Here is an 18,347-nt window from a genome sequence, read left to right as displayed (position 1 = left end):
ATACATGAATGAACGATAAGGTTAACTTATACTTTAAATGAGCATTTTACGCAAGAGTTTCAAATAAAATAATGATATGTTTATCTTTTCTAAGACTAATTTGTAACATTTCTTAGAAAAGCCTGAACACTTTTAAAGTAGCGTGTTCAGGTGAACTATTTACTAAACTTGAAAATAATAGTTTTATTAGGAGTTCAGTTCTTATCTTTAACAGACAACCAAGAGATGCCGTCCTCATATGTATTGTTTACAAAGAAACAAAGATCAAACTGTAAATAAATTTCGAAACTTTTTATTTAAAACATAAATACTCGTATCTACAAAAGTGTACTAAAAAAATTTACGTAAACCTAAACTAAATATAAATGCCGTTTAATTTTACAAACCATTGTCAACAAATAAAAAGTAAAACTTAAAACCAACGTAAAACAAATTTACACAATAAGTAAATAATTTTTATTTTATACTAACGTAAAACATTTACCTTTTCAAAATTCCAAAGGCATAATTTACTTTATGCAAAAAGACACTAATGTAATTGCACTTATAAATTTAATTAAAATACTATTAAAATGTTTGGGCCCTAAATATGTAAATGAATTTTAAGTAAAAGTTTTATTAACTTTAAGCATAAACAAAATTACTGCACGTCTCATAGGGTAAAACATATTTTCGGTAACTTTATTTCAACTTCTTTCGTAAAACACAAGTAATACTTGAAATATAAATAAATGTTATATAGGTAAAATCTGTTTTAATGTGTAATGGAAATGAACATTATAAGATTTTATTACTCAAATTATTGGCAAATACCAAAAATACGTGTTTTTTTAATGTCAACTTAATCAATAGGTGAAGAATATTTTTCGCAAAACACAAACAGAAAATCTCTACATAATTTTTAACAATGTCTTTATTAAAATCGCACACAACAAAACTTGCGTATTAAATTAACGAACAAATTAAAAAGTAACAGGCTTGATTTTACTGTTTGCAAAGAAAATACGAGTATGTTCCATTAATTCATAAAATATAATGAACTTCGTGAAAAATAACGAAAAGGAAGATATATAAACAAATGGTTCTGTAATAGGGTCAAAACTACTTAGAAATGGAGGTGGGCAAAGATTTATTAACTTAGTCGACAGAAAAGTCCACCACCAAAATAATTACAGGTAGAGTCAAATCGACAAGCTTCGATGAGCACATACTTTTAAATTTACGAACATCTTACAATTTTGGTATAGGAACACTAAACAAATACTTGTAAGATAAATAAATACATTCTATAATACTATATACACATATTTTGCTACTATTAAAACCGATAAATTGTCGCTTCCGTCACAAATATTGAATTCAAATTATTTTATTTTGTTCAAGAGGTTATATATTATGTATATATTGTGTTGCAGTGGTTGATTAAAAGTTACTATATGTCTGGTTAAAATTAGTAAAAATACAATTTTTAAAAATTACTTAATCGTGATGAGATACATACTGTTTGAACTAGTTAATAAACTTAAATCTAACAGGAATGTATTCTTATGTTATTGCAGTATCTCTTTCCATCTATCCGAATAACGTCCCCGCATAGGGAGACGATGAAAAATAAACTAAGAGACATAAGTTTCAATCTAGGTTTGTCACACAACGATGGTTAATTTATTGGTTGTGATATACGGTGTGTATCCTAGTTAAAGATCAATTTCACGCAGAACATGGACGGTGTAAACTGATACCCGCATCATCTCTGGAGTGGGGGTTGTAGCTGGCGAGGTACTTGTTGGTTTACAAGTCTGCGGTGTCTCTGGACGATGTCCTGCTGGTACAAGACTGGGATATTTGTTGTTGTGTAGTTGGCAGTACTGAAGGCCCTGAGCTTACATAACTACATTGTGATGAATGCACTCCGCAGGTGCATACGTGCTGTTGAATCGATTGAGACCGATTTGGAAACTTGCGATTCATTTTGATGTCTTGAATTATACACAGAGTTCGTGACTGCAAATGAAGAAACTCGTCACTCGTGAAGTCCGCTACGCTTGGCAATATACTCTTGAAAAAACTTAATTTGGGGTCGTCAGCTTCCCTCTTGATATCTAACATGAAACTGTGCAGGTTTAGATTTAGTGGGTCTTTATAAATGCTCTCACTTTCTTCACCGTTTGTGACAAGTCTTGCCCTTTTAGATGGCATGTATTCTACCAAGCTGTCACATTCTTCCACGTTAACTGCGATAAGTTCCGGTTTGTTTTCCTCGCTAAAGCTGGACTCTTGGGACTTGGCGTCTTCAGCCTGGATCAAGAAAGATAACTGATCGTGGTAAATATATTTCTTCGCCTTTCTTGTCGATCCTGTTCTATTCTGGCAGGCAACTTTCTTGCAAGCTTTCTGCCACTGGTCACGGATATTTCTCCATCTCGACAACACCATTTTAGCTGTAACAAGCAAAACCTGTAAGCAGTCGGTCGGTACTCTCAATTAATTTTAGAAACAGATTGAAGGCTTTCAAAAAAGAACAACTCGGCTTGTTACTTAAAGAGAAAAAAATAAATTTGACCATACTTATAACATTATAGGAGATTTTATTTTTTATCATAAAAATTAAAAGTATATTGAACCCAAGAACGTAGCCAGGAAAAAGTTTTGGGCGAAGGGAAGTCCAGACAACTGATATTGTTCCGTAGCGGACAGAGAGTAAGGCCCCATTTTGTTCGTTAAAAAGTTCTTGACCCGTTTCTTTGTTGAGAACGATCTTTCAGGAGTATATGTCAGTAACACTGAATTATGAAAATAATAATAATCGTTTGCTAAAATAGTAATATTGACAATTTTAAAATGGGAGGGGGGTCTGGACCCCTTGGACCCTTCGCTAGCTACGTCCTTGTTTGAATTTCAAGAATACAAACAAGGTACGAGTACGCCATACCACGTATCGCTGGTATTGCACGAAAAGTTTTAATTCCATAGCTCATTCCATTCTTAAAATGCCTAGTAACAGACAGACAGACAAAGAAATTGTTTAATACCCAGCAGACGAAATAGAACTTGTGCCAGTCTACTGTATTCGGCTTTAGTGACGCTCAGTCAAATCCTATGGATGGACATACAGAGTCATAGAACTTTTTTTGTCTATGTGAAAATAAACGTTCATGCAAAATTTAAAGTATGCTAATTAAATCTTCCTCGAGATATCTTGTCAATGATACATTCATATTTTTGTTCATTAAGTTTCATAGCAATGTTAAAATAATAAAAGTTCCGGAGATCTAGTGAGGATAGTACAACATAGAGTGCGCTGCAATCAAATCTTGTCATCGACTTTTAACATTGATTTTCTATGAAAAATCTATAAACTATGAATAAATATGTCAAATGCGAGAATATAAAATGATTGTACTCAGAGTGTTTACAATGTAATTTATTCTACTACATTCTCGTTGCCATCATAGTTCATAACACCAATGTAAAGATATTCGCTAACGCTTAACCAAATCCCATCGAGTGGCATGCACTATCATCTAACTCACTGTTTCTCATATAGAACTGAACCTTCGCGCAAAATTCTATAAGTTGTTCGAGATATCGTGCGGACAGACAAACATTAATTTCTCCAGCCCCTCGAGTGATAAGCTTCGCTAACGCCCACCCATTAAGATATTTCCTCAAAACGTTTTTATGTTTGTTTGTATGTATTTGCATATAGTTATATAATTATGTGACCAGAAATAGATAGACATGAGTATATGTTGGGCGAGTTAGGAATATAAGGCTGCTAGAAGATAACGGGGAGCTGTAGATATAACTTACTTCTTGACCTTACCATTTTATAAATTATTGACATGAAAATAAGATTTTGTTGTATAATGTAAACCATTTCAACAAAAGTACCCGAAAGGTTTTAATTAATCCGTAATTCATCCACCAATTAGTGTTCTTAGATTGTAGGTACCTATCGATAAAAGTTTTTAAACAAAATTGTAATCAAAACTTAATAATAAATTAGTTCCTCAAATAGTAAAAACTTCCTTTAAATGTAGTTTATTAGAACATGCAGGAAAGGGCTTATTTTGTATGTTTTATGCAGTAAAATATTACATAATATGAAAATTAATTCTAAAAACTACGAACTGGTCAAGAAACACACACACGAAAAAACATTACAATGATACTGTCAACCCAGAGTCATAATTTACACTTTGCTATATTCTTGAAGAAATATTAGAATAATAGCTTAAATGTTTTACAAAAATGTTCAAGGAAGAAATGGCAAGTTTAAAAATTCATCAACTTTGTTTTCACAGCAATGCAATAATGGGTGTTTGGACCCATTATTCATATAGACTATACACTACGTAACTCTTTTAAACTTTTATAAAGCGTTTGATTTAGTTAGCATGTTATCCACATTCTCTAAAGTACTCGTAATTAGTATAGTAACAGTCAAGATGTTGCCATCTCCCAGAGCGGGTGAACATGCGCAATTAATAGTGATGAACATTTCAAACTGTTCAAGAACTACGCAGTTTGAGTAAATAATATTATCCAAATAAAACTAACTATCGAAATTACTGGTTATCATATGTTGATATACCCAATATAGCCCCCACAATCCATTAAATATGTAAAATTTCCTGAATAAAACAAGAGGATAAAAGTTGTTTACCTTGATACAGCCTAGATACTACACAGACTGTCGTTATTAAAACATTCTGATAGTAATTTCGACCATGTAATGTATGGACTAATGCTCATAACTGAGGAGAGTGATAGTCTTTTTATAGGGCTTTAGTCCATCAGTATTTTGTAAGAATGACAGTAGATTTCATTGTCTACGTTTGATTCACCATTAACTCGTTTATTTACAGTTTCTTCACAGGATTGTACTTGGTCTAACCTAAAACGACAAAATATGGTGATCATACAACTGAGACAATACTGGCAAGTGTTAATTATTACTTAAATAAATAAACCAGAACAATTTCATATTCTGTTTCTTATCTATTACAGTATTAAATCTTGATCAAATAAAAAAGACCGCAACTGCAATCTTATGCCTATTGTTTCTTTATGGTTTTAAGCCGCGTTTACACTGGAAACAAAACATGTTTATAAACAGTGTTTCGGAACAATGTTCCTCAAATCGAAGAATAAACACTTGGAGCAATGTTTATAAACAATGTTTCGGAACAGAAGTTCGGTGTTTCTCCACATGTTTCTTGTTTCCCGTAGAAAGCGGTAAGATCAAAGGGTGTTTATAAACATTGTGGAATGTTTCGGAAACACAAGACGTTTAGGTATAGGAACATTGTTGAGAAACATAAATCATCAGGTCTACTAATAATTTTTTATGCGTTCTGTTGGTAGAACAAGTTGTCAGTATGTTTTGTTTCGATGGAATTAAAACAATGGTTTCATACAAAGTCAAGAATTCCAAAAATGTGCACCTCTTCAAACAAACAAAGTTAATGTCCCTCAACACCCCCGTCGAACAATTTGTGGAATATGTCCATCAGCAAAACGGAGGATGACGTCAATCTTTTGCTGCCGATGTGCCAAGCCAATCTGTGCCGAGCAGCAAGATGCGGTGTCCATTGTATAGATGAGATTTAGCCATAGACTTAGTTTTAAAAAGGTTTACTAAGCTGTATTATAAGTGTTTATACGCAATTAAATGGCATTTTTGTAAAATAAAATGTATTTGTACTTTTTTTTTAATCCTGTCGTAATTTTTACGATTCGTTAGCTTTAACGTAACTTTTTGAACAAGTTAGCTCTCTAGGGTTAAGGTCTTTGAATAGGTCACTTCCACTATAAACACCTCGTGACGCAAGTGAAAGGCCTTACCCAGAACCTCCTGGGTTCTCTGTCACGTAACAAAACACAGGTAGAGGCAGCTAGAAGAAGAACACCCTCCTCGTCAGACGACATCTTCAAGAGTGGCTGTCCTAAAATGTTTAGGAACATTGTATGCAAAATATTTCATGATAGTAGCAAAATATAAACAAAGTTCCAGGAACATTGTTTCTGGAACAAAAATTCCAGAAACGATGTTTATACACATGTTTTGTTTCCAGTGTAAACGCGGCTTTATAGTGCAAATGAATTTAAATACATATTTTAGAATTAAATATGCTCAATGACTTTATTGTAAGACGTGTTGATTTAGGGCTTATTTATTTACATAAATTAAATTGTACGACAATTAGCTGTATAAAAACAGCTGATCTATAATATCTAATACAATATGATGTTGCTAATTATAAAAACTTCGTCGTCTGAGCATTTGTAGGTTTGTGCTAGCTGTTTATTATTCTTAATAGGTAACAGTTTAAGTCGCTTTTTATTTCGTTTTTAACAATTATAAGGGAAACGTTGTAACTTAAGCAGCATGTTATTCTTAATTACGAAGTTTGTTTTTGTTTGTTATTATTCATAAAGGTGTCAGAAAAAACTAAGTACATAATATTATAATGTACTTCATCGATTTAAATTAAAGAGCTTGGATCTGAGCCCAATGTGTATATAAGATATTCTGGAGCTGCCGTTTATTCAATTTTTGTATTGTTGGCTATTCGCTGAGACCCTTAACATGGCCGTGTCTTGTCACAGTAAATCTGCTCTAAATAAGTAATTTATTATTCGATTTAAATACTTTTGGTGTCATTAGATTTGTGATAAAAGTCACCAAAGTGTTATCCTTGTAATTCTTTAGTAAAATTGTTAATTCTTATATATTTCAAGTTAAACAGTTTTAAATGGCAGCCATTTTGATAGGATTAAAAATAATATCACAATATTTTTGTAGTGGTTACCACAAACATTTAACCCAAATTTAATAGGATTTAATTTATTTTTAAGATATTAACTTTTTATAAAACAATGAATACATACTAACAGATGGGAAACTAATCGCAGAGACCTATGATCATATGAGGAAATGTGTTTGTCTTAACCTGAGCAATAATGTCCATAGAATTACGGGACATGCCGTACACAGGGTGTTCAGTAAAAGTGTTTCAATACTTTGGAATTTTGTTCTACACATCAAAATGAGCAAAACTGTTTATGTGAATGTAAGTTTAAATCAGAAAGATTTAATTATAAGTGAATGTACAATAAATGAATATTATTTCAATTTAAAATCTACCAACTTCTTCGCAGTTAATGAGCCCGGAAGGACTATTCTAAAATGAAAATCTGTTTGTTTCAAAAGGTCATCTATATGATGATACAATCTAATGTTAATCTATTTATGATAATATTTAATAATTTAATAGTATTTTATCGGCATGTATCTTTTGATAATATGTTTTGAGAGAAAAGAATGCATTTTTTATAACTTCATTTGTTGGAGTGTTTTTGTAGTAGGCCAACGTCACAAGTTACTAATACCTATTCAAAACAAAATGAGATAAATCTTATTTTTCTTCATTATAGTTTCATTGATAAAATCTACGATGTCTAAGTAGTAGCTGAAATTACAAATTGCGTGCATAAATCTCACATGGCTATTGAACTACACAATAATGAGTGAAGCCTCCGTTCTTCGCTTCTATGCTATAGTAAATGCTAGTTTTTAGTTAATATCTAAAGACCTACAACAGCTATTACATCATTTTATGATAAATTATGACTATCTAATTATGACTTATCTAAATGCTAAAAATATCGAAATCTCGTTACAGTAAATCTAAAGATTTATTTGCAGTAGGCTACGTGTTAAAACAAGTTAATTAAAATTAATTTGTTTATTTATTTAAATATTTTGATTATGGAATCTTATTTTAAACATTACAACAATAGTTTTTTTCTCTTTGTTTTCAACTGTTTATTATTATTTCGCGATAAATTAATTACAACAAAATTAATATTTTAACATCGAGGCTACATTAATATTTTATTGTTGCAATAAAAAGGTTTAATGGATTTCCTAGCTTCTTGGCAGTTGTAAATGCTGTAAACATAGTGATAAACATTTTTATTGTTTTTAATATGTTACACATATTTACGTTTAACTACAATGTGTATTGCAGAAAAGTACGTTGTTGTACCAACTTGCTTATTATTAATTTACTATGTAGCCTTGACCTAGTTAAGTAACAAGGCTACATAGCTACACAGACTCTGTAACACTTACAATAATGAGATTTGTCCCTGTCGGTCTTGTCGTTAAAATGCGTGTCGAGTTGCCCGCACACTTCCCGCCAAGCCAGGTCTGTGAGAGCGCGGGAATGAAAGTCCGGCGAGTTTTTGTCCCATATCACGGGCTGCTGAGACACCAGAGATATCAAATGTTCCACGTCTATTTCCTTTTCCATAGCTGGAAGAGTAACACAGTCACGATAGGTATAATCACCAGCAGCAATAGCAAGTTTAACACGTCACACTGCACATAACTTGGTCGAGGTTTCACGACAAGGATTGCAAAGTGCAAGGTTAGTCGTGCGGGTGAAGTTGCGAAACTGCCCGCGCCTGCCGCGCCCGCGCCCGCATTGTCTTGTCAGGGGTGCCACCCGTCCCTCCTCACGCACTATTTGTCCCGCCCGTATGTAAACACATTACCCGGAACTTCCAGCCTGCATGTTTTGATTAAACATCTACAAATTGTGTTTTATGGTATTAACAAAAATTCTGTTAATAATTTAGTCTATCTAATATTCTAACTGAAAATTACTTATTTATTTCTTTATTTGTAGAGAGAGAGAGAGAGAGAGAGAGAGAGAGAGAGAGAGAGCGCGTAGTAGTCAATGTTGAACCGTTTTAAACTACGTTGGAATCCTAACCTCTTTCAATTGGATTCTATATTGCATAAATTACACTTAATGTGAGAGCAACTGATTAATGAGCCAAATAAAGTATAAGCCAGTAACGTAAAACAATAATTCCGGAGTTTAGGAATGAAATACTATGAATAGATTTAGACAGAATTGCAGTGCATTAAATTACGTTCGTATTGTAACATGAGTACTTCAATGGATATCTATATTGTAATTGGCAATCTACTACTTTACAAATGCCAATTACATAAGATGTTCTTTAATGACAGAGACAAATCAGAAAGCCGTCAAGTAGTCTAGTAGATGAAGCACAACTATTACGAAAATAATAAAGTTTCGGAATAATGTACGTTGTAAAAGATTCCTTTCATGTTTACACAAACGAAATGTTGAAGTATATGAATTTTAGGTTTGTAAATAATTCATTAATTCTATACGTTATGGTCAGTTTTTTTTTACTAATTTAACCCTTAAAAATATTAATGTATCTTCAATTTTGTATTTTAAAGAGTTTGTTTTTTAAAAATTTATTTCATCGTATTCATTATGGAAAAGTTCAACTTTATAGCATTGTCATTTTTCTAACAGCCTTCCGTATTTATAGCCATTCCATATTTCATTTTCCAGCAGTTGTCGACACTGGAACGCACTTAAGAAGAAACGTAAACCAGAGAGCGCGATCGCTGATGGTGAGCAGCGCAGTCCACGAGACCACCGGACCCGCATAGTTTACCGACTAGTGCGTGGGGTTGCTGTAGAGTGTAGAACACCCGCGCCCGCATGTCGTCCTACAGCCACAGATTATCGAGGTGAAACTAATTCAAAGCGGCTCACAAGAATCGAGCTGCCCCGCATCGTGCCTCTCCCCTCCATCAGAAAAATGCTTGGGAAATAATAATGTTGGATCATACAGTAATTCTCTTTTGTTGTATAACTGTAGGCCTAAATAGCTTGTAACTCAGTGGTACACTCCACATTTATTGACACGATGTTAGTTTGACTAAGACTGTCTTTCACTAGTAATTTGACGGATTTGCAGTGTTGCACCGTTAATCTCTTGAAATTTCCTTAGGCCCATTGATTTCTACACTTCAAATTACATACAGTATGTGTATGTGTAGCCACCAGTGCATAACTGATAACGTAGTAGGGTTTTGTAAAACTGGTCTTTTTCGACCATTAATGGTGAAACTGATAACTAAATATCCCCACTACCAATTTTAATTTTTGGTTGTGTGCTTCTTATTTTGCTTAAAAACCCACTAAACTTTTCCTGCCCCCACCCCAATTTCTCTCTCTCTCTCTCTCTCTGTTCTTCTTATCTTACTCTCAGTGACTCAGTCGGTGTTGGTACGTGAACGAGGTTTGCTTTTCAGTGACAGTTGGAGATTTAGAAAGGAATCAGCTTTTCTGTGAGGTGGCAATCAAGTAAGTGATGGTAAACATATTTTTACTCTCATAAACTGATAAAAAAATTGTACAATATCGACGCAAATACTGCGATGTTAAATATGCAATGTGATTACATTTACAAATTCCAGAAAGTCTATTGATAATTGCGTTGTTTAGTCGGATGGAGGAAGTTTATTGACTATACAAGTTATTTTGTGAATCAGTTTCAAGATTGAGTCAGAGAATTAATTGTTTTTTTCGTGCTTAGTCATGAAAGTACTAAGTAACAATCAACACATCCTTTCAACCTTAAATTTGCCATATGAGTAGTCACTTAATTTTAATAAATTAATGAAAGATAGAATTGCTATTGACTAAAATAATTAGCAGAGTTTTATGTAGAAAGTTCAACTCACTGAAAGTCTATAGGCCTACCGTATTCTGATAAATTGCCTATCTCTAGGTCAGAGTATAAAGTGAAGAATGTCTGGTTATAAAGATTATCTGATAGGTCTGATAATAAAAACTAACCGTCTTCAGGCAGACTTTTTTGGGGGTGATGTGTGAAAAAGGCTTTAGACCTAGTGGTGGCAATCATTTCATTTTTATCACGACCAGTTTCTGAACATTGCCCAATGGTTTTTAATTAAATAATAAAACACTGTGAACAATATTTTGGATAGCTAATTTAGACGTGTTTTATATAAGGAATTTATAACATGATTTTTAAAAAGTTGTAACATTTTTAGTAGACTAATTGGGTGGGACAAAGGCTTAGAAATTTATTTTGTTACTGAAATATTTAAAATAGAGATAGCCAAAACTTTCAACATGTTAGTCCAGTGTAGTTTTTGAAAATGCAACTTGTAGAATGTATATTAATTATATTAGTAGGATTATTTGAAAGAATACTAAAGCTACAAATGGTAATAATTATTTTTACCTAGTGATATAAATTCCGCAGGTTCAATTCTAAACACAGCACACAACACCAAATGAAGAAAATATTAAAGGGGATAAAATACTAATAATGTATGAGGCGCTACACTTTAAAGTTAAAGAAATCATCTAATGCAATACTTTATTGTACAAAACTCTTTATTATTTTATTGAAACCCTAACTTATCAGTATGATACGTTATCCTTAGTAAGGGTTATCCTTATTTAGTTCTACTTACGACTTATAAAAACTGTTAGATCAACTGTTAATTAACAACGTGATAATGTTTATAGAACAGAAAATTTAAAGATTATACACTTAGCATTACATAAAGTGCCACAAATAAAGTTATCTGCAGTCTCTGGAGCACTGCAAACCGCATGGATCCACCCGGCACACGAGCAACATCTAAACCAGAGTTCTTTTTCTTTTCCAAAATGCCCGCACAAGATGCTTACATACTTTGAGCCCAAGTAAATACCTTTTCGAGAAATGGCATCTTTGAATCCATATAATCATAGTCATTTTGGCAAATGACTTTTATCAGGGAGGTCTTCCTCTGATGATGAATCTTCTAATTTAATACTTCATCGGCTTTTGGATTTCTCAGATCCTGTGGTTTTGGAATTGAGTCTTTTTGGAGCTTCCTTTACTTTTACTGTTGAGTAACATGTTGCTTTGTTTTGATTTTGTCTGCTCTTCTGTTTCAACTTTTCATGGAAGTTGTAGAATTTCTTCTTAAAATCGTTTCCTTTAGCTGACTCTTCCAGTTGTATTTTATTTGGGAACTTTGTAAAAATAACTGAATGTTGTTGTCTTGAAATTACTTTCCTGATTTTGTACTTAGTCGTGGAAAAGAGACATTTAAAAGATACCTTAGAGTGAGGTTGAGCGCCTTTATTCAAACAAGGCATGGTTGGTAAATTCTGCAGGGATCCGACGTCTAGACCTACATTACCTGGAGTTGGATTTTCGTTTGTATCCTAATCCCTTTGGGCTAAAGTTGGGCTGTTCTCGCATCCGGCGATTGAATTTTCCCTCAAACCTACGTCACCGGAAATATCTTTGTCTTCTATAACAGGTAATCTCTATTCAACCTCCGATTGCCCTGCAAAATCCTCTGTGAATTTTACCGGATGAAGAGGAAATACGCCAGCCGATATGAACCCACTTATACTTTGTGTTATATTAGCAACCTTAACATAAGCATTGTTAAAAATGACAGAGATTATTTTCCCATGATGGCGTGACTTAAGAAAAGTGTCACATATCTTATTGAATGCTGCTTTTAGGCTGCTATAGAAAGTAATATCTAATGGCTGGTGAGGGCGGGGGGGGATGTGGTGAGTGTGGGTGGTAGTGCCACTACAATTATTCCATTTCCCTTGCAAACATTGCACGCTATTAAGGTAGTGTGGGTTTTGTGGTTATGTACTACCAGAGGCACGGGTTTCCCCTTAGTTGGCTTAGTACGGGGAATAAAATAGTACACACAGGTGATAAACAATTCTTCAGTTATAGATCCGTTGTTTTAGCAATGATAAGTTGCATATGGTGGCCCTCTTTTTGGTAAGATAGTGATCATTCTCATGCGAGGGAAAATAAACATTGGTGGGATTTATTCGTCTGCAGCGCACATTGCAAAGTCCACGGTGATGTTTTCCTCCTTCGCGGTAAGTAGCAACACCCAATTGCACGTTTCAGTCTGGTGTTTGGACTGTGGAGATCCGTCTCTTACAAATTATATATTATTGAAACCGTAAATTTGTGGTTTTATATTTCAAATTTAAAGTTAGAGAAAAATGATCCACTTCTTCTTTATTGATAGCAGTAATTCGACTCATACTTATGACATCTGGTTTACGCATACTGATTCAAGGGGTTCGCTTCAAAAGTCCCTTCAGCTACTCTTGCCCTGCTAATTTGGTTGATTTATTAAATTTGTTTGGAATACAATTTTTTCACCATATTCAAACATTAAGCGGCTGAGCTCAACCGAAGAAATACTATAAAACAACTTAGCCAGAAGTAAAACTTGTTCTGCAATTTCATTTCTTGCTCTTGTGTGAATAATAAGTGTATACTCTAAAGCTAACTTTGTTAGTCACGAGTCTTACTTAAGCCTATCTATTAATGCCATAACTTAAATGATGTAAGCCTTGACTTCCTCTCTTAATTGTTGACGTTATTTGCGACATCATCATCAGCCGCCCTCACGGTTCTTCCGTCTATTTAACTCTTTGGGGTTTCCTTTGCTATTTACAAACCATATTAAAACCCCCTCATTTTATATCTGACAAATTATTATTTATAATAGGCTACGATTACGGTTGACAGATAACAATCTATTAATGTTACCATACTACACCATTTGAGCGTAAGTAGTACCGTACAGTATTACATATCACAAATATTGTAAAAGATTTTTTAGCAAAATTAAACACATTTTAACTTTTTGCCTTTTATAGAAGCTAAGAGACAACAGTTTATGTAAAAATTGACACTATGTCTAATTGGTTGTAAATTTAGTAAAATGCATTGTTACAATACATAAATAAGCTTTGATCACTATCTCCATTTTGTAATGTATCTGTACTATTACAGTAGGCTGTCGATGTGCATTCTTGTACGCTCAGCATATTTTATAATATATTTTAGCAATTCTAATCTAAAATATCAGATTTTTAAAACCAAATCAATGTTGGCAAATAGAATTAGTTATGGTTAAAAGACAATGGCTTAAAAGTATAATAATAACATTGTGCTTTGTTCTGGTAGTAAATACTGTAACTAAATGGGCCTGTTTTCCTGAGGACGGGCAGCAGCTATTTTTCTTCTCGAATGGGTTAATTGATGTTAATAATCATGTGAAAATCCAGATAAGGAAGACATAGTTGATCTTGAAATTTAGCTTATCGGTAGATTATGTTACTTGGCATACAATTTAGAGTCTCAATAAAACTTGTTCATATCATACCATACTTTCTCGTGTTCATATCAAATTTGTAAAACTATTTACCTGTTTCCTTTATAACAATATTAAATGTTACAGATTTCTTCAAGTAACAGAATAAACCGAGAATGAAAGTGCTCTGTGCATTGTTAGCCCTCCTGGTTGTGGCCGAGGGGGTTTCATTTTTTGAAGTTGTACTGGAGGAATGGGACTTATTCAAGGTACGTAACCTAGTAGTGACCAAGAATACAGTAAGCCAACTTCACGAATGGTAATAATTATAATTGGTTTAGCATCATCTTCTTCATAACATTTCCCTTTTTATGAAATTTTAAGTTGATGTACTGTAATTTTTAAAGGTTTGTGAAATTTTTCAACGAGTATAATGAATGTGGATTAAATGTTTAATATTAGAAATGTTTATAAATTCACACGTAGGTTAATGAATTGGCATGAATCAAATTACATACTAGTAATCACCATACTTTATTGTTCATATTATACATAGCAGTAATATTATTATAGTATTTTACAAATTAATAATAATATAAGAATTTTAAAGAAGTTTATTCGTGCTGTTAATGGTGTATATTTTAAGTCGGTAATAACTGACCCTCGAATTGCCATTGTCAATAATAGATAATATCTAGACTTTCTAAAACTTCTATACCTATCACACAAGGGACCTATTTCTTGAAAGCATAACTAACCAATGGTTTACTTTGTGCAGATCATACTCTTAACAACAGTTGACTTGTTTAAAAATAAATAAATTTAATTTAATAATCTTACACGAAAAGGTAACTAAACATTACATTGGAGTTCTATAACAAGCTTTCTTTCATACTGGATTAAAGAAATCTGTATTCAAACCTAATTACCAGTTTATAAAGTTATTATGTAATATAACAAAACCATTTGGATATCATTCCATGGACCTAGAGGAGCTAAAATCTAAATGCAACAAAATGGTATATTTCTTTTTGTTAACAGTCTGTCTGTATGTGCTTTTATAATTATTTCAGATTATTATTATATTTTCAACTTATTATGATTAAAAACTCAAATTTGGTACAGTTATATTCCTTGCTGTCTCAAAATTATAGAACAATTAATATTATATTATCATATCACGTTTCAAGATGGCGGGAAACTGAACTTTTTAAAGTTTAATGCCGTAAAAATTAATAAGCTTGTTACATTTTAAAAGAATATTAAAATTTGTTAAATCTAACTACAAGTATTTTAACACCTCGATCATAAATTATGAGTCAGAAAATAATGTATATAAAAGATTGCAACGGTTGTAATGAACTGCGAAATTGTCATTGAATAATGAATACGTCATAATTCGTAATACGGCTACATAGTATTTTGGCTGTAGGTTTATGTTTTTTATTTTAATTTTGTTTAAATGTTGTTCTCAGTCAATCTTTGTAGTGGTTTGATCAATGAATTGAATATTTAATACAATAATAAATATTTAATAGTTTTTATCTGCAAGCATCAATCAGATAGCGTGATACTTAGATCCCTATATTTTCTTAACTGCACCACTGCTTCATGTGATAATTAAACAGAGTTAGAACTTTGTATTTTGTTTTTACATACCCAATAATGTTAATTTTTACTATTTTGCCTTGACTTTACAACAAAAACCACTTGGTCCTTGTTATTTTTGATGGTCATATAATTACTATTATGTAGCTGTTATGGGTACTATTTACTTTATAAAAAACTAACATTGAAGGGTAAATCGTAGAAGTAAGAAGAATACACCTTTTAACATATTAGTAGTTATTTCTCCGATGTGCACTGTGGTTTCAATGAAATCCATCTCCAGGGTTCAATAAGATGAAGATGAATTCCTCGAATAAAAAAGTGTATATCGCAGAAAACAAAATACAAAAGGTGTATTCTTCTAATTTATATTAAACACTTTTCTAGGCTACATTACTAATATTAATCATATATGTTATGTGTTTCAGTTGCAACATAACAAGTCATATTCAAGTGATACAGAGGAAAGGTTCCGTATGAAGATTTTTATGGACAATAAGAACAAAATTGCAAAACACAATTCCCGATTCGAAAAGGGCGAAGTTTCGTTCAAACTGGCTATGAATCACTATGGAGATATGGTAAGTGGCATGAAATATGGTTATTATCATTATCATTACTATTATTTTTATGGACATTAAGAACAAAACTGCCCCCCCCCCCCAGAGTTGCTCCGGGTTAGAATAGACCGCAGTATCCCTGCTTTTCGTAAGAGGCAACTGAAAGGGCGGAGCGCACCTGTCTGTTTTACGCGTATCCTTCTCTAAGTTCCATGGTCTGACTAATCACAATAGCCCGGCTTTCCACACCACATCATTCCGGTCAACTTGCGGGCGTAGGAGGTATTCAACCTCCGTGACGTTGGATGTCTTTGTTGGGCAGAGAGTGCAGCTTAAAACTGGGGGTTTCCTGCACTTCCCAGGCTGCCAGATAGTATAAGGGTCGGGTGAGCTTAGCCAGCAATGACCTGCCTGCCCTATCAGCTGGCGAAAATTCCCTTGGTCGTAGTAGTGCCGGTTGGCAACCGGAAAAGGGCCATGCAGCGACCTTAGGGGGGGGCGCACAATCCGTGGATTTAAAATTCCCCAGGGAACGGGCGTCAGCAAAATCAACGCCCTACGAGATTGTCATTGCTCTAGGCTAGGGAGGATGATGAGGTGCATCTCCGCAAATGTCTGAGCACACTGGTGGTGATGAAAGCTACGACTGTTCGACAGAAAAACATCAGCCAAGAGGTGAAGGAGGGTATACTTGAAACCAGCCTTTAACACGTTCTCCAACTTTGGGAGTCGTTACAGTCCTGTGAGGTGGTCTCCTTCTCGGCGCAGACTTCACCGTCGTTGCAGAAGCATCACCTGTCCCCTGAATCTAAGCGCCGAATCTTCGAGTCGTGCCGAGTCTGAGGTAGATAAAAATAAGAAAGCGGAAGAACAAGCGGAGACGGACACCGAGATCTTGTCCAAGGTCGTCGGAAGGAAGTCCAGGAAGAAGCACCTTCCTCAGCAACTAAAATGGAAAAAGGAAGAAGAATAAACCTCCAAAAAGGTCCCTCATGAAGCGTACGAACGCCCTAAATTCAGAACGTCGGAGGGTAAATCGTACGCCGTTGTGCTGGGGGAAATGTGAAGACGAAGCCTGATGAGAGCCGTAATCAAGGGCCTCATGAAGACCCGTGCGGGCGATCTTTTCGTCGAGCTCGGGGATCCACCGGGAGCAAGTCCGCTTTCAGCGGCGAACTTCAATCTATCTTGGGTACTAACGCGACAGTGCACGTCTTGTCCAAGGTCGTCGGAAGGAAGTCCAGGAAGAAGCACCTTCCTCAGCAACTAAAATGGAAAAAGGAAGAAGAATAAACCTCCAAAAAGGTCCCTCAGGAAGCGTACGAACGCCCTAAATTCAGAACGTCGGAGGGTAAATCGTACGCCGTTGTGCTGGGAGAAATGTGAAGGCGAAGCCTGATGAGAGCCGTAATCAAGGGCCTCATGAAGACCCGTGCGGGCGATCTTTTCGTTGAGCTCGGGGATCCACCGGGAGCAAGTCCGCTTTCAGCGGCGAACTTCAATCTATCTTGGGTACTAACGCGACAGTGCACGTCTTCGAACCCAAGTCGACGCTGGAAGTGAGAGACATAGAAGGAGGACTCACGACCGAGGCGGAAGTAGACAATGCCGTCAAATATGTTCTTCGTGACGACACCGAAGTAGAGATCTCCGTATCGAAAGCCAGTTCTTGTCGACAGAATATGGTAACTCTTACCCTGATGCGGTAAAACTTCTGGCTGAGGCCACATCAAGATTAGGCGAGTAAGGTGAGGCGTACGCGAAAAGCTCACGGCCTCCAGGTGTTTTAAATACCTGGGTTTTGGTTATGCAGCGGTCCCGACAAGAGCAATAAGTGCGGTGGCCAGAACCACAAGGCCAGTACACTCGTACACAGCCGCTAAGTCTTACGTTCTGAGTTTGGAAGCCGGCTTGAAGGGTGAACAGATGAGACATTCATTTGTGTCTAGTCGCTGCCGGGCGTATGAACAAGCATTCCAGAAACTCAGGTAGGTCTCAGAATAAATTATAAGGGTTCTTCACTTAACATGCAGAGGAGCTAAACAGCAAACGATTTGCTGTAACGGTTTGTCTCTGAGCGAAGCTCGATATCTTGCTTCTCAGGGCATATCAGAATCGTCGCCCTCCACAGTGGTTCTCGGATCCTTTTGGCACTGTGG

The 18,347-nt window shown here is 34.8% G+C and overlaps 2 protein-coding genes across 3 annotated transcripts in view; one reads left to right on the top strand and one right to left on the bottom strand.

Moving 5' to 3' along the window:
- The window catches only part of LOC124360109 (procathepsin L-like), a 104,164-nt gene that overhangs the window by 77,362 nt on the left and 8,455 nt on the right, over positions 1 to 18,347 (top strand). Inside the window, exons 1-3 of one of the 2 annotated variants that reach the window (XM_046813438.1) lie at positions 9,541 to 10,211; positions 14,168 to 14,289; positions 16,057 to 16,209. In XM_046813438.1, the coding sequence (XP_046669394.1) occupies positions 14,197 to 14,289; positions 16,057 to 16,209 (246 nt within the window). In that variant the 5' untranslated portion in view covers positions 9,541 to 10,211; positions 14,168 to 14,196. Of the gene's footprint in view, positions 1 to 9,540; positions 10,212 to 14,167; positions 14,290 to 16,056; positions 16,210 to 18,347 lie in introns of those variants that run through there. The other variant, XM_046813437.1, reaches the window with a different exon arrangement.
- Positions 896 to 8,480, bottom strand: LOC124360110. The gene is made up of 2 exons (XM_046813439.1): positions 8,144 to 8,480; positions 896 to 2,441 (listed from the first exon to the last, which is right to left on the bottom strand). The coding sequence occupies exons 1-2, from the start codon at positions 8,322 to 8,324 to the stop codon at positions 1,792 to 1,794; spliced, it is 831 nt and encodes a 276-aa protein (XP_046669395.1). The 5' UTR covers positions 8,325 to 8,480; the 3' UTR covers positions 896 to 1,791.

Source organism: Homalodisca vitripennis, chromosome 4 (genome assembly GCF_021130785.1).
Source record: "Homalodisca vitripennis isolate AUS2020 chromosome 4, UT_GWSS_2.1, whole genome shotgun sequence".
Classification (NCBI taxonomy): Eukaryota; Metazoa; Arthropoda; class Insecta; order Hemiptera; family Cicadellidae; genus Homalodisca; species Homalodisca vitripennis.
This window is presented reverse-complemented; position numbering and strand designations above follow the sequence as displayed.